Source organism: Micromys minutus (assembly GCF_963924665.1).
Source record: "Micromys minutus genome assembly, chromosome: 4".
Taxonomy (NCBI): Eukaryota; Metazoa; Chordata; class Mammalia; order Rodentia; family Muridae; genus Micromys; species Micromys minutus.
The window spans coordinates 41,363,436-41,377,636 of record NC_137973.1 but is presented as its reverse complement, the minus strand read 5'-3'; the positions used below and the strand labels follow the sequence as shown (position 1 = coordinate 41,377,636).

The 14,201-nt window shown below is 47.5% G+C and overlaps 1 protein-coding gene and 1 pseudogene across 2 annotated transcripts; one reads left to right on the top strand and one right to left on the bottom strand.

Annotated features, from left to right (window-relative positions):
- Positions 1-2,749: 2,749 nt before the first annotated feature.
- LOC308420076 (zinc finger HIT domain-containing protein 3-like) lies at positions 2,750-3,422 on the bottom strand (annotated as a pseudogene). Its single transcript has one exon. The product of its transcript is annotated as a zinc finger HIT domain-containing protein 3-like (transcript).
- Positions 3,423-4,921: 1,499 nt separating this feature from the next.
- PROK1 (prokineticin 1) lies at positions 4,922-9,417 on the top strand (the record flags this gene model as incomplete). The annotated part of the gene is made up of 3 exons (XM_080916261.1): positions 4,922-4,993; positions 7,250-7,375; positions 9,298-9,417. The coding sequence occupies 3 exons, from the start codon at positions 4,922-4,924 to the stop codon at positions 9,415-9,417; spliced, it is 318 nt and encodes a 105-aa protein (XP_080772387.1).
- Between the last annotated feature and the right edge of the window lie 4,784 nt (positions 9,418-14,201).

The following is a 14,201-nucleotide window of genomic DNA, read 5'->3' as shown; positions in this document are numbered from 1 at the left end:
GAGCTCTGGGGGGTCTGGTTGATTGATATTGTTGTTCTTCTTGTGGGGTTGCAAACCTTTTCAGTTCCTTCTAAGAAGAACTGACGTCCCTGCACTTTTGTCTTCCTTCTTCTTGAGCTTCATATGGTCTGTGAATTGCATCCGGGGTATTCCGAGCTTTTGGGCTAATATCCACTTTTCAGTGAGTGCATACCATGGGTATTCTTTTGTGACTAGGTTACCTCACTACGGATGATATTTTCTAGATCCCTCCATTTGCCTAAGAATTTCATGAAGCCATTGTTTTTTAATATCTGAGTAATACTCCATTGCGTAAATGTACCACATTTTCTGTATCAATTCCTCTGTTGAAGGACATCTAGGTTCTTTCCAGCTTCTGGCTATTATAAATAAAGCTGCTATGAACATGGTGGAGCATGTGTCCTTGATGCATGTTAGAGTATCTTTTGAATGTATGCCCAGGAGTGGTATAGTTGGATCCTCAGGTAGTACTATGTCCAATTTTCTGAGGAACTACCAGACTGATTTCCAGAGTGGTTGTACCAGCTTGCAATCCCACCAACAGTGGAGGAGTGTTCCTCTTTCTCCACATCCATGCCAGCATCTGCTGTTACCTGAGTTTTTTTTTTTTTTTTTTTAAATCTTAGCCGGGTAAGATTTTTTATTAACATGTCAGGAACTTAGAAATGGTCTGACAGGCACCACATTTTTCATGTAATGATAAGCAGAAAGGGTACTTTGAGCTGTTAGTAGCAGTAATAATGTATTAAAATCATTGTATCTTTTTCTTGGTGATGAAATCATAAGTTCTATGAATCATTTTGTAGGTTTTTAAGCCTGCAGATATAATGAGAAAAGAAAACATTAAAATTCAGTTGGAAGTTAGTGAAACTAAAGACTTTTTTCCTCTTTGCTCAAGTTCATTGGTTTTCTTGTGTTGCTTAGGGGACAGCTGCCCCAGGTTAAGAATGCAAGGCAGAATGCCAGAGTTCCCTTTGTTCTGTTGTTAATTTCTTATCTTTTTTTCCTAAAATGTATCATAGCTACCTCACTATAAGGAACCAATAACAGGTGATACATTGTATGACATGTTATGCAAGATAGGGCACAGTTCAGGCTGAAGAAGCAAGGCCCTTAAAGGAAGACTCCTTGTCTTTGTAAACCAGTGACCATGATCTCAAGACCATCTCAGGAGCCTAAACCAAGGCAGGGTTTATACTTGCCGGTCTTTCAGCCAGACACGCACCGGGTGTACCACACACTCATATTTCCCGTCCCTCCCTCCTTCCCTCCCTCCCTCCCTTTCTCCTTCTGCGATCTGCACACATACAAATCGCTTTTTTTTTTTTTTTTTTTTTTTTTTTGCACAACTCCTCCACTGCATGTTTCCTGTTCCCACCATGTCTGCAGATGTGTAGAGATCTGCTGAAGGTTTGTCCAGCACACCTTCTCCACCAGCTTGCTTCTCTCAGAAGGGAATCCATATTTTTAGCACTTCTCCTCATTTCCCCCACTTCCCCAAATTTGCTTTGCAACTCATTTCTGCTCCATCTTCATCTTCTTGCTTTTGAATCCTTGAGGGGATGCCAGTTTAGTTCCCACAGTCACCTTACACTCTGTGTGTGGTAGCCACAAGCCAAGTGGGTTGTGCCAAGAGGGTTACTCTTGGTGTATTTGATGCCATGCCCAGCAGCTCCAGGTCCTGACATGGGGCGGTGTGTGTGTGTGTGTGTGTTTGTGTGTGTGTCTCAGTGAGTGCTTGCTTAATTGAGTTTCTGGAGAAAGGAGGAATGATAGTCCTCCTTAAGCTCCCAGGGTCTCTTCTGTGAGTACCAGCCACCAGCTGTCACCCAGGCCCAGCTCATGAAGCTAGCTTGTCTTCAGGCACTGCCATGTAAGAGGAAGAAAACACTTTCAGTCAATGCTGTGCTTTATAAGACTCCCTTGTCACATTTTCTTCATGGTAATTGTGTGTTCTGGGAAGGAACCCAGGAGGATGGTGAGAACTGGGGAGGCCTTAGAAAACTGGGGCTCTGAGGATGTCCTGACGCCAGCAAGTAGTCTGGTTCATAAGTCAGCATGCCTGCCTGTGGGGTTCTGGCTCCCGGCCATGAGGCCCAGGTCCACTGGGATCTTTCTCTCACTGTTCCTGGATGCCTGCTGACATTTGCATGTGAGAAAATGGCATTGTGGATGAATCTGTCTGGCTGTGTTTCCCACTTGCTGCTTCCTGTGCAGCCACAAAAGACCCTGAAAAATTCTATAGAAAGAAACTCGTTAGGTTGGTGTACTCCGTGTTCCCAGACTAGAAAACAATTGTCCATGTCATACTGTTTGTTGATTGAGTACCTCTTCTCTGAAGTCCTTGGAACCTTGAGTGTGCCAGATGTGAGGAACCCCAACTGCCACCACAAAAATGAGTATTTGCGTATACACAATGGTGTATCTATAATGGGGCTTAAGTCTAAACTTGAATTCTGTCTGTTTCATGAACACCTTTAGTAACACTATCAGTTTTTAATTCAAATGGATACACTTGGTATTTATGATGTAACCCTGAACTGTCCAAGAAATCAAATGTAGAATCACCATCTAAACATAGTCAACTTTTTGTTTCTGTTTTAAAGTATTTTATGTATGTAGGAGTTTCCCTGTGTGTGTGTGTGTGTGTGTGTGTGTGTATGAGTATATACATGCACATGCATATAGTACCTTCAAAGGCCGGAAAAGGGTGTCAGATCCTCTGAAACTAATAACAGTTGTAAGTAATCAAGTGGGTGCTGAAAAAATTGGAGTCCTCTGGAAAAGCAGTCAGTGCTCTTAACTGCTGAGCCACCACTCCAGGGATACAAGTTTCCTCTGCATGAGGCTCTGCAGCGAGCAGCGTGATAGCGGAAGAGCCACGTGTGCTGCGGCGACCTTGAAAACAGCCTCCCCCTAGGAGCAGGCGTGGGCAGCTTGAGCAAAGAGCACGTCCAGTTTTAAGAATCCCCGTGTGGGATGGTTCCACGATTCTTAAACAGCAGTCTGCAAACTCCACAGACTCGGACTCCTGCAGGCTCTCATCGGCTTTGCTCGGTCGTCCTGATCGAGGCTGATCATCAACTGCCTTGGGTGCGGGCTGAGCAGCAAGCCTATTAAAGTTCCTGATTCATCTAGATTCTTTAAATTCTGCAGAGAACACTCTGTCTTCTTCCCCATCACTGTTGAGGAAGTCAGCGACAGAGGAGTCGTCATCTTTGTTTTCCTCGGACCTTACAGGAGCCACTGCTCTTTTCAACAGGGCCGGCTTCAGAGTCACACTGCTCTTTGTTCTGGAAACGGGTGACCAAGCAGTAGGGCACGAGGCAAGCTGAGCGGCGGTCTTCTGGCTTCTCCAAACAGATTACAGAGACCACAGTCCTACTGTTTAGAGATGCCATGACTTCCTAAAGGCTATTTTCTATGGTAATTTTAATAGTTTTGGGCATGCAATCAGGTTCTACTGTGTAGAATCTTGCACAGGTCACATTATGTCAGAAAGTTCTCTATTTTGGAAACATCTAGATTTTAGAGTTGCACATCCTGTATTAACATCCTAGAAAACACTCCTTGGAAAGCACTGGCTTTTATTGTTGCAGAGAGAAAAAAGATGGCCCAATAAAAAGATCCATCCGTATCTCTCTCTGGTTTGTCTGTAGTGGAGAAGCAAGAAAGGCTATGCCCAATCACCTTCTCATCAGCTATTTGAGCCCACTGTGTGTGTTAGCTTGTAGATAAGGCCCCTGTCATGCTCACCCACACTACAGGAAAATCATTAGCATGGCCCGAGTTCACTTCTCTACAGGTATGGCCAGGGTTAAATCTGCTAGCTTTCTTATCTTCTGTTCCTCGTCCTGGTAAACGGTCCAGGGGCATTTACTGCTTGAATTAGTGACCTTGTCATTGCTGGCAAAGGCTTAATTCTTGCACCCCAGACTGAGTGTCCAGCCCATCATGACAGGGAGATCAAGGCGGCAGGAACAGGGGGTGGCAGGTAACAGTGCATCTGTAGCCAGGAAGTATGGGGAGATGACTGACTGCTGGTGCTCAGCCTCTTAACATTAGTCTGAGTCCGTAGCTCATGGGATGGTGCTCACAGCCATGGCGGATCTTTCCGAATCAATTTCTTTTCTGCTGGAAATACCCTCATAGACGTTACCCAGAGATGTGTTGCCATAGTGATTCTGAATCCAATCAATTAGACACCAAAGACTAAGCAGCACACAGGTGTTTGTCAAGAGCTTGTTAGAGAGCAGCCCCACCTGTGTATCTGTGAGAAGCACCAACACCACAGATGCAGTTCCTGGCACCACACTGGGGATTTTAACCTTACAAAGTCCAGCAACTGACACCACCTCACATACCCACCCCTGTTTTCTCAACTACCTCTGTGTTGAATCCAGGGCAAATGCTCACAGGATGCTCGACAGCTTGAGTGTGAAAATATAAACACTCCTGTAGGCTGCAGTTCAGTGTGGGCGAGGGGAAAAAAATCAATGTAGCAAATCTCTTAATTAATTACCAAAGTCATCCTCCTGCAGCGAAGAATGATGCAGAGACAGAAATGGGTAACAAGTGAATCTCACCCAACTGTCTGAAGTGTGGTGCTCTTGGAAGACTTAGAGCAACTGTCAAAGTCCCTAACATGTCCATTTGTATCCGTTCTGACGGTGATGGGATGCTGTTGGAGATTCAGGTTCATCTTCGCCTCTGAGCTCATTTGAATAATGCTGGCGATGGAGGGAAGAGAGATGAGGCATTTAGAGGCAGCCCTGGATCCGACCATATAAATCTGAAGGAGGTAGGGTAGGACAGCGTGGCTTTCTAGTCTAGTGCTAGCAGTGCAGAAGGAAGCGAAGGGCACCAGAGTGGACAGTGTTTGCCTTCATCCCAAGTGGTCATGAGAGGAGCTGTGCAAATCTTCATCATGATCCTCCTAGCAACTGTGTCCGACTGTGCGGTGATCACCGGGGTAAGTGCTTAGCATTCTCCATAGACCTGGGTTGGGGTAGAGATCAGGGTCCTGCACAGGCTGTGTTCTGAGAACCACAAAGACTCTGCTGCTCCAATTCGCCTAAACCAAAGAGATTTTGGAGTCACTGCCTGGGAGTGGGTTTGCTTGTGACTTCGATAGGTTAGGCTTCACTCTGGCAGAGTTGGCCTTTGAGGACTTGTGGGTAAATATAATACCATCTTAAATACATCAGAAGGACACTAGGGTTTTGACATCGAGTCTTCAGTAAAATGGAGATTCCTTGGTGTGTGCCATAGGAAACTTTACAGGGCAGACTAGAACCCCCTCTCCTGCCCCATTTTTCTTGTGTACACCTTGGTTTGCATTTATGTCTGGTTCACTTGCCCGTGTTAACTCACAGAGCATGCTGTGAGTTCAGGGCAGCAAGCACACAGGGTCCCTCCTCAGTCCACTTTGGCTATTAGAAAGGATGCTCAGACATTCCCTTTCACTCTGTAGCGGCCTCCCAGGGGGAGACGGGTGGCACCAACATTGGCAGAATGCCGTCCAAACATGTTAACCTTGAAGTAGAGGCTCAGCCCAGGGGCACTGAGCATGTCACTCAGGGCATGGTGTCCTCTCAGAGTCCCACTGTGCCTGTGTCCTGTCATGTAGGTACAATGCTGTGCCATAAACCAAAACACAGTGCTTCTCCTAAGAGCTCCCCAGGTAAAAGTCAGGAAGAGAAAGAAAGAGTTAAGTTTTACTTCAACTTCCTCTGACTTTCTACATGAAAGGTTAGTGTGGCGTTAAAGCCAGTCCAGTTCCTGGAGTTGGATAAATTTTAATTTTCACAGAAAAGGCACCCTGACTTTCAAAGGAAAGAGACTCCATTCAAAATAACACACAGGGCAAGTGAACGCTCTGAAGGGAAACAGACTTGCATCTGGTGGGTGTGACTGATGAGAGCCGTCATGAAGACCGGGTTCAGACCCAGGAGAGAAGTTAGGATTGCCTCACACAGTGAGAGATGGGGGTACATGGAAGACCCAGTGAGCTGCTCAGTCACAGTGTCACCAAGTCAGCTCCAACATCTATTCCAGAGTGGCAACAGGTAGAGAGGCCAAGGGAGGTGGGCATCTGTTATTGAAGAGCCCAGTGAGAGAAGAAGGTGGGAACAGTCACAGGGAGTAAGTGGCAGTCAGAACATTGAGGGGAAGGAAGCCAGGCACTCCCGCCTGCCCTCCATTTCCCATATCCTTTTGATGTTTCTGGTCTGACTCTCAGGAAGACGTTAGCTCCTGACCTCTCCTCATTCCATTGCTCCTTGGTGACAGTCCAGCTGTAGGGCCTAACCCCCCAGAGTGCCATGTCTATGAGTGCCATGTCTAAGAGTCCAAGTTGGGCCCACCTCAGCAGACCCACACCTGCAGTTCTCAGGGGCCAGAGCTCAGTTCTCTGGGCGATGAACAGGTTTGGTGTCTGTTTCCTTCCTCATCCTTTCAAATAGAAAGGTCAGAGCTTCCGGGTCCTGTCATGTCCCAGGCTGGTAGCCTGAAGGTGCTCTGTGGCTTGATACTGGGGAAAAATGAATAAAAACTCAGCTTCAGACTCTAGCTCTGAAGCCACTTGGCCCCTGTGTAGTGGCCAGGTTAACTGGTTCTCCATACGGCTCTACCTGCTTTTTCGGTGTGGAGTTAAGCTTGTTCGAAACTTTCTTTTATTACTTGGTAAACAAGCAGGTCTAAGCAGCCCAACCTAGAGGGACCGCATCTGTGTCAGGGGTCCAAGGAGGCCAGCAGAGAACCGTGGGGAGTGAGAAGGGGGATAACTGGCCTCTGTGGGTTACCGGAAGGACGACACAGAAAGGCAGCTCAGAATGGATGCTGAAGGACACCAAAAGCTCAGCAGTGAACATCAGGGCTTGAACCATGAAGGACCTTCCCTCCTTCACCACAGAGTTCTAATTCATGGTATTCTACCAGTGTCTACTGGCATTAGAAAAGCTATGCCTTCTAACACAGGGTTTCCCCGGGAAGAAGGACTGCCTCACCACAGAGCAGAAAAGGCTCCCCAGACTGAAGTCTGGTACTCTGTTGAGCCCTCAGTGCCCCTCTCGAGACACCGGCAGTGGTATTAGACCCAGGCCAAGATGTCTTCTTGATCTGAGGTGCTTGGTCACCTTCTCCAGATCCTGACAAGGATGCGTAGCGTTTCTTATCCTCCGTTTTTTTGGGGTGACACTAATGCATTGACCCTCGCTCTCTCCGGCAGGCCTGTGAAAGAGATATCCAGTGTGGGACTGGCACCTGCTGTGCCATCAGCCTGTGGCTGCGGGGCCTGCGGCTGTGTACCCCACTGGGGCAGGAAGGAGAGGAGTGCCACCCAGGAAGCCACAAGGTACTATGCTGGCATTAGATGGGTCTGTGTGTGAATGGACAAGAGCTCAGTAGACGGGGAGCCTGGGGCCTGGGGCCATCTTAGAGCAGGGAGTCTGAGGCTTCTGAGGGCAATCCGGGGAAGGTTAATGCCACTTCCCCCACAGTGGATCCAGCCTCTGACTGAAGCAAGGCCAGCAAGCAGCCATGGTGGTGCTGCTCCAGGCTGCCTCACACAGACCTGCAGATGTCGCTTGGATACCGGTTCCGGTGCCGACGCTGTGTGTCCGCCCCCTTCTAGAGAGGTGGAGGAATACAGTTATGATTTGATCTTTAAAGTATTCCTAGGTTTTGATAGCAAACTGAGTAACAACAGATCATGTGACTTGCCCAAGGCACAGTCCGCACAACTGGGACTTAAACTTAGTTCTCTGAAGTCAACCATAGTCCTAGCTCACTGGTGTGGGGGTGGGTACAGCTTCCTTGGTTTTGGTGGAATGGTGATGCCAACCACACAAGCTGCTAGTCCTTCAGGCTGGCCACTCTCAGCTCTTTATCTGTCGTGTTTAATGGATCTGCACAGTGCACCAAACGGAGCAGGTTAGCTACCCCTGAAGCATGTGTCCTTTGCTTTTAGGAATGACCTCTTTTCAAGCACACAAAATGGCTTCCTATACAGGGTTGCAGCTAGAGCAACATACCTCTCTAAGAGGGACTCCCTCTTCTATGCCACAAGCAGCCAGCTCTCGGCCTGTTTCTTGTCCCCTAGGGCACAGGACAGCCAAGAAGGTCTTGGCATTGGTAGGGTTAGGTGAGAAAGCCACAACCTGTAGCCTTTGGAGTATAGGCCACTAAGGGGCAGGGATCTTACTGGGCAGGGCCTACAGCCACATTCAGCTCCTCCCTAGCAGTCTTTCTAGCTCTTGCTGGCTTGTCTGTACAAGCTCCAGTGCTCATTTGTGGTCAGAGAATTTTCCAGCATCCTCTCTCCCAACCCCCCTCAAACCACTGATTTGTTCCTAACCACCTTAGGCTCAGGAAGCAGCGAGCTGAGACACTCTGTCATTCTCATTGCTTTGGGCTATGGGAGACAGTTCAGAATGATTCAGTGTCCCAATAGGGACAGCAGCATTAATAAAAAAAACAAATGCTGGAGGTCTTTTATGTGCCATATTTCCACAGTAAGTTTTCACGAAGTATATAGCCCCAGTCTCTTTAGAGCCATATGTGGTAGGTGCTATTAACCCATTTTATGGATGATAAGGTCAAAGCATAGCAGGGGAAAATAGGTAGTCAGTTACCACAAATCTAGTAAACAGCAGGTCTGGGATCTGAACCCATGTAGTCTGGTACTAGACCTAGTCTTCTTATTGCTCTATTTAAAACTCACTGGGGGATGGTAAGATGATGGAACAGGTCAAGTCACTTGCTATGACAACATGGTGACCTGAGTTCAATCCCCGGAATACATGTAAAGATGGAGGGAAGGATCAGACTTCACAAGATGGCCTATGATCTCCACAGGTGTGCTCTCCCCACTACGCCCTCACACATATATTAACACACACACACACACACACACACACACACACACACACACACACACATTAACTTGAGGAGATCTTGGGTGTTCATCTGTGCTCTTTGATGTGACTTGGTGGATAGAGAGGGTGTTTGCCCCGTCACAGAGCTGAGGACACCTCAGGGTAAGCAGAGGTGTGAGAGTGTTTGCGTGTGTATGAAAGAGCATGCACACGGTTTCCACAGGTGTTCTGAGTGCGGAGCATCAGCCTTATTGGGGTTGGAACATCCTGGCTCCTCCAGACTAGCTGTGTGATGTGGGCACATCATTGAATCATTGCACAAGGCGAATATAGTCATTGGGTGGAAGGGACATTTGCATGCCTTTACTATGGCTAACACGCTACCCTCTTCTCTCTCCAGATCCCCTTCTTTAGGAAACGCCAACACCATACCTGCCCCTGTTCACCCAGTCTGCTGTGCTCCAGGTTCCCAGACGGCAGGTACCGCTGCTCCCGGGACTTGAAGAATGTCAACTTTTAGTTTGGACTCTGTCTGAATCTCTACTGGGTGACCTCTTGCGCTACATCTGTGTGATCTAGTTCCCTGCAACTTCTCCACACCTCATCCTGTCCATGTGTGTGCAGACAAGCATATGTTCCACTACGGAATAGTCCTCCAGGGTGCAGAGAGGAGTTTGTGGCCTTGAGAAGTAGGCCAGTCTGGCCTTCCTGGCTCAGACTGCCTGAAGTTGTGACGTTGGGATCCTCCTTAGCTGTCTGCCCCTTCCTGCATGTGCCCTTCTTCCTAAACTGCATGTTCCTGGGCACGAGCCTATGGGTGTATCGCTAAGTCACAGGGCCTGTGGGGTGGAGGATCAACCCTCTCTTCATTTTTCTTTTATTGACTAGCTCCTTACTTTAGGAGTGAAAGTCTGAAGTCAGCACCTTTTAGGGCACCATGCTAAAGCAAGAGGATTGTAGCGTCCCTTTGAGTTTGGGGTGAGAGGCAGCTTAGAGGGCTCTGGGCATGTGTGTGAGGCTGGCTGGGTTGGGAGGGTGTAGAAACTCTGGAAGAGACTTAGCATGGTTACTGAAACTCTCGAGTTTATGTGAAATATTTGATCCACAGACCACGTGTGCCTAGTGATAGTAATTTGTGTCACTGAGGGAGCTGGAAAGGTCCACAGCCTGAACCCAGGCCTTGGGAGTTTTCTCTCCATGCAGGTTGCTGGTCCAGGTGACTCCTCCCATCCTAATTCTTATCCTAGACACAGGGTGTCCAACAACACTGTGATAACATATTGCCATCTACAAAGTTCAGAGAGGAGCAATTGAGTTGCAACAACAAAATCTTTTTTTCAGTATTTTTGTCTTGGGCCACACTGACAGCTATCCAAAGCAAGCAAGCAAGCGAGCAAGCGGGGGAGCAAGCAAGCAAACGAATGAACAAATGAACAAGCAAACACTAAAAGAACTTAAAACGTGAAAGGACAAGGTGTTACACCCACTCTGGTTCTCAGGAGAGTTCACTGAGATTTCTGAGGCCCCGGGTTCCTGCCCTCTACTGGTCTCTGCTCAGTCCTTAGTCCAAGGCCCACTAGCCTGGGCACTGGTCAGCACAGGGACCTCTCTGAACTTTTGTTCATTTAGACAGACACTGTCTCCTGTTCTGCTGGCCTGTGCAGCTCTTCCCTGAATGCAGCCCAGTCTTTTTACTTCCAGGCCCCAGCCCTGGTTCCTAGGTATAAAGTTCCTTTTCAAGTCTACGGGCCCATGGTCCTCACTGTCTCACAGATCTCCAGGTTCCACTAACCGCCCTTGGGTCCTGAGCTCCAGATTCTGTCCCTCCCAGCACACAGAGTGCAATGTTCTAAGCCAGGGCCTCAATGCTCTATAGATAAGATGTTGGGGTGGCCTATGGCCTCCCCAGCACACTATCAAATTGCCTGTCTATCCTAGTCTCAGGGCAGGCCACCTACAGGACTATAGGGTAAACCAACAGTTTAATGTGATTGTGTTCATTTTCACTTTTAATGTCATAATTTTGAGGACCATGTAATGAGTATCTACCTTCTCTGCTTTAGCAAAAGATAGAAGAGTAGGGAGGTTAGGAGGCTTAGAACATATATTCATGAGTAGTATTTATATTCAAGAATACGCTCTTCAGAAATATAGATATAAAAAAAACTACCTATAGGGCTAGTATGCACCTAAGAAGAATATATTCTAGAAGAATAAGGACAGGTGAAGTTGACAGACATTTGTTTCAAGATTGTCAACTTAACGACTGTTCTTAGGCTCAAATCTTTTCTCTTCAACTATTGGTGTCTGGCGCCATCTAGTGGACAAAGTGGAAGTAGCAAGGACCGTGAAGGCGGAAAAAGAGGACTGTGTTGCACCCAGAAATAGAAGTGGGAGTTCTTCCTAATTTGGACTCCACTGGAGATCCAGAACAGTGCTTGTCAAGAAGCCTGCTGCCCGAAGGACTACAAAAACAATGCTTTATTAACATTCTGCACTGCCCCACCTTACAAATGGCCTTGGGAGCCCGCAGTTTTCTTCCTGCTGAGTTTAGGCCAGGTGCTAGAATGAGAGAACAGATGTGGATAAGTTCCTTCCCCCATCCCATCCGCCCCCCACCCCGGCCCCCACCCTCCCCCTGTGAATCACCAGAATGTAGCAGGCTCTGCAGAGCCGCTTTTGAAGCTTAATCACTTGGACTCCTCCCCATATCTGGCTCATTTGAGTGATTGCCCCCTTCCCCATTGCCTCCACAAGTCTCTAGGTAGCCAGGGCCCAGAGAGTCCTTGGACAAAATGGCCAGACACAGAAGGCCAGAGGCCAGAGGCCATAGCAGAGACTGTGTGAGGACATATTTCAGGTCTGTGACCAGCCTTCTCTGTTTGTTGTTCATCTGCAACGTGTTCAGTGTGGCTCTTAGCTCTCTGAGTAAGGTCCAGGTAAGCTCAGCTAGCTACTGATCTATCCAGTTATTACCTGTTGAGAAGGGCTTCCTGACAGCCACAACCAGGAGTGAGGCTCGACCAAGGAGGAGCAAGAGGCTCCTAAAGCCGAAGAGAAAGATCAGAGAGGGAAGAAGGGCTTCAGGGTTGGACACAGACTCACAGATGAGCCTGCAGTGTGGACACAATCATTGACCCAAGGTCAGCTCAGACCAAAGAGCCAACATCGAGGCTTTGTGTGAAATTTATTATAAAAAAAAATCATACTCTGCCATGTAGGTAGACAAGCACATGCTGGTCTGGGACACACTAAGGATGTCTTCAGAGATGTCTTCCCTGACCAGGGCTTGGCATTGAAGGCAAAAACCTGACCTGGTACAAAAGCTCCTTTCCGTGCCGGATGAGTACAGTATAATATCCAAACATGAACTGTGCTCAGTGCTGAGGAGAAATAAGGAACAGACATGCTTCACAGCACGAGTGGCCCCTGAAATCATTAGACAATGGAAGCTAGTGAAAGGTCACATTCGTACAATTCCACGTATATGAAATGTCCACAACAGGCAAACTCACAGGGACAGGAAGCAAGTCATAGTTGGTTAGGATTGGGGTGGGGCGAGGGTAGAAAAATGTGGCGTCATTGTAAAGGAATTTAGGTTCCTTCAGTGGAGACAATAATGTTCTAAAATTAAATTGTGAAGATGGCTGAATAATCTGTCAGCATCTGCAACATTACTGAAGACGTATACAGTTTAAATGACGTGCTATATGAATCACATCACAATAAAGCTATTTTTAAAAACATTAAGATACACAAAGTTGAAAAAAGAAAGGAGGGTAGGAAAGGTCCCCCCTGCCCAGACTTCAGTAGCCCAAAGGAAGGACTAGGTGTGGTGTGGTGAGAAGATCCTCAGTCTCCTGTGGGCAGTGTGCACACTGTATGCTGCAAAGTGACTTCCCTTCACACAGGAGCATCGTTTTCTAATGGATCCAAACTACACGTAGTTAGCCTTCTGAACCCTGGGGGTCCTTCATGAGAATTCCACCAACTGTGGATCAAACATATTTAAAACATTGAACATGCATTGGGCTTATTCTTGTTATTCTCTGAACCATACTTATGACCATGTGGCATGGCATTGTGTCAGGTTCTATAAGTAACCTCAGGAGGGTGAAAGCGTGCGGGAGGGTGTGCATAGGTCCGCTGTGATCCCATGCCGTTTTCTCTTTTAAACAAATCTATTTCTTTTTAAAAGGGTTTATTTATTTTAGTTATATGAGGACACTGTAGCTGTCAGATATACTAGAAGAGGGCATCAAATTCCATTATAGCTGGTTGTGAGCCACCATGTGCTTACTGGGAATTGAACTCACGACCTCTGGAAGAACAGTCAGTGCTCTTAACCGCTGAGCCATCTCTCCAGCCCCCCATGCTGCTTTCTATAAGGGACTTGAGCATCCTCAGATTCTGGTACCCACTGGGGGTCCTGTGCATTCCAGGGATGCTGTTATCTCTTTCCTTACATATTTAGGATATTCAGTTTTCAGCCTCAGGCAACAACTTTGTGAGTGGAAGTTCTGATGATGCAATATGCTACGTGAGGTCAGCTGTGCTAAGTTAGCGCTAGACCATGCGCAGTAGGCCAGTCTGCTGTGACTGTGATGTCTTTAAATAAACACGAGGACTGTTTTTCCCTTTCCTGGAGGGCACTGCCCTGCCCACCTTGGCAGGAGCAGAGAATTCAATATACAGTTAATGGGCACCCAGTCCTGCCTGTATTTCTGGGATGGTTGTGTCCCTGTTAGAATCTAGTCATGCGTGGTGAGCACTAGGCAGGGGCGAGGCTGTGATAAATGAAGCTTACCTCGCTGTCTGCTCCCCAGCTGGGGCTGTTGATCGGCAGAAGCCCACAGCCACTAGAGCATAAAGGTAAATAAATTTCAGATGGGTAAGCATGAGCCATCCTAACCCCCCCCCCATGCCTTTACCTTCAGCATCTGTAATGAAAGCTCCATGTGCCCCACTCCATACTTCAATGTTCCCTGTCTCTCCTGCCAAGCTGAGAATAACATAGTACTTGGGTCTTGGGAAGATCATGTGGCCCAAGTCACATGAGGCATGTGACTTAATATCCATTTCCTCGAAAGTTCTCAGTCTCTTCTCTCTCTCTCTCTCTCTCTCTCTCTCTCTCTCTCTCTCTCTCTCTCTCTCTCTCCTCTCTCTCCTTCCCTCCCCTTCCCCCCTCTCTCTCTCCCTTCCTCTCTCTCCCCCCTTCTCTCTCTCTTTCTTATCTCATCTCATAGCCTTGGATATCCTGGGAATCATTATGTAGTCTAGATGAGCCTCAAACTTAGGCAATCC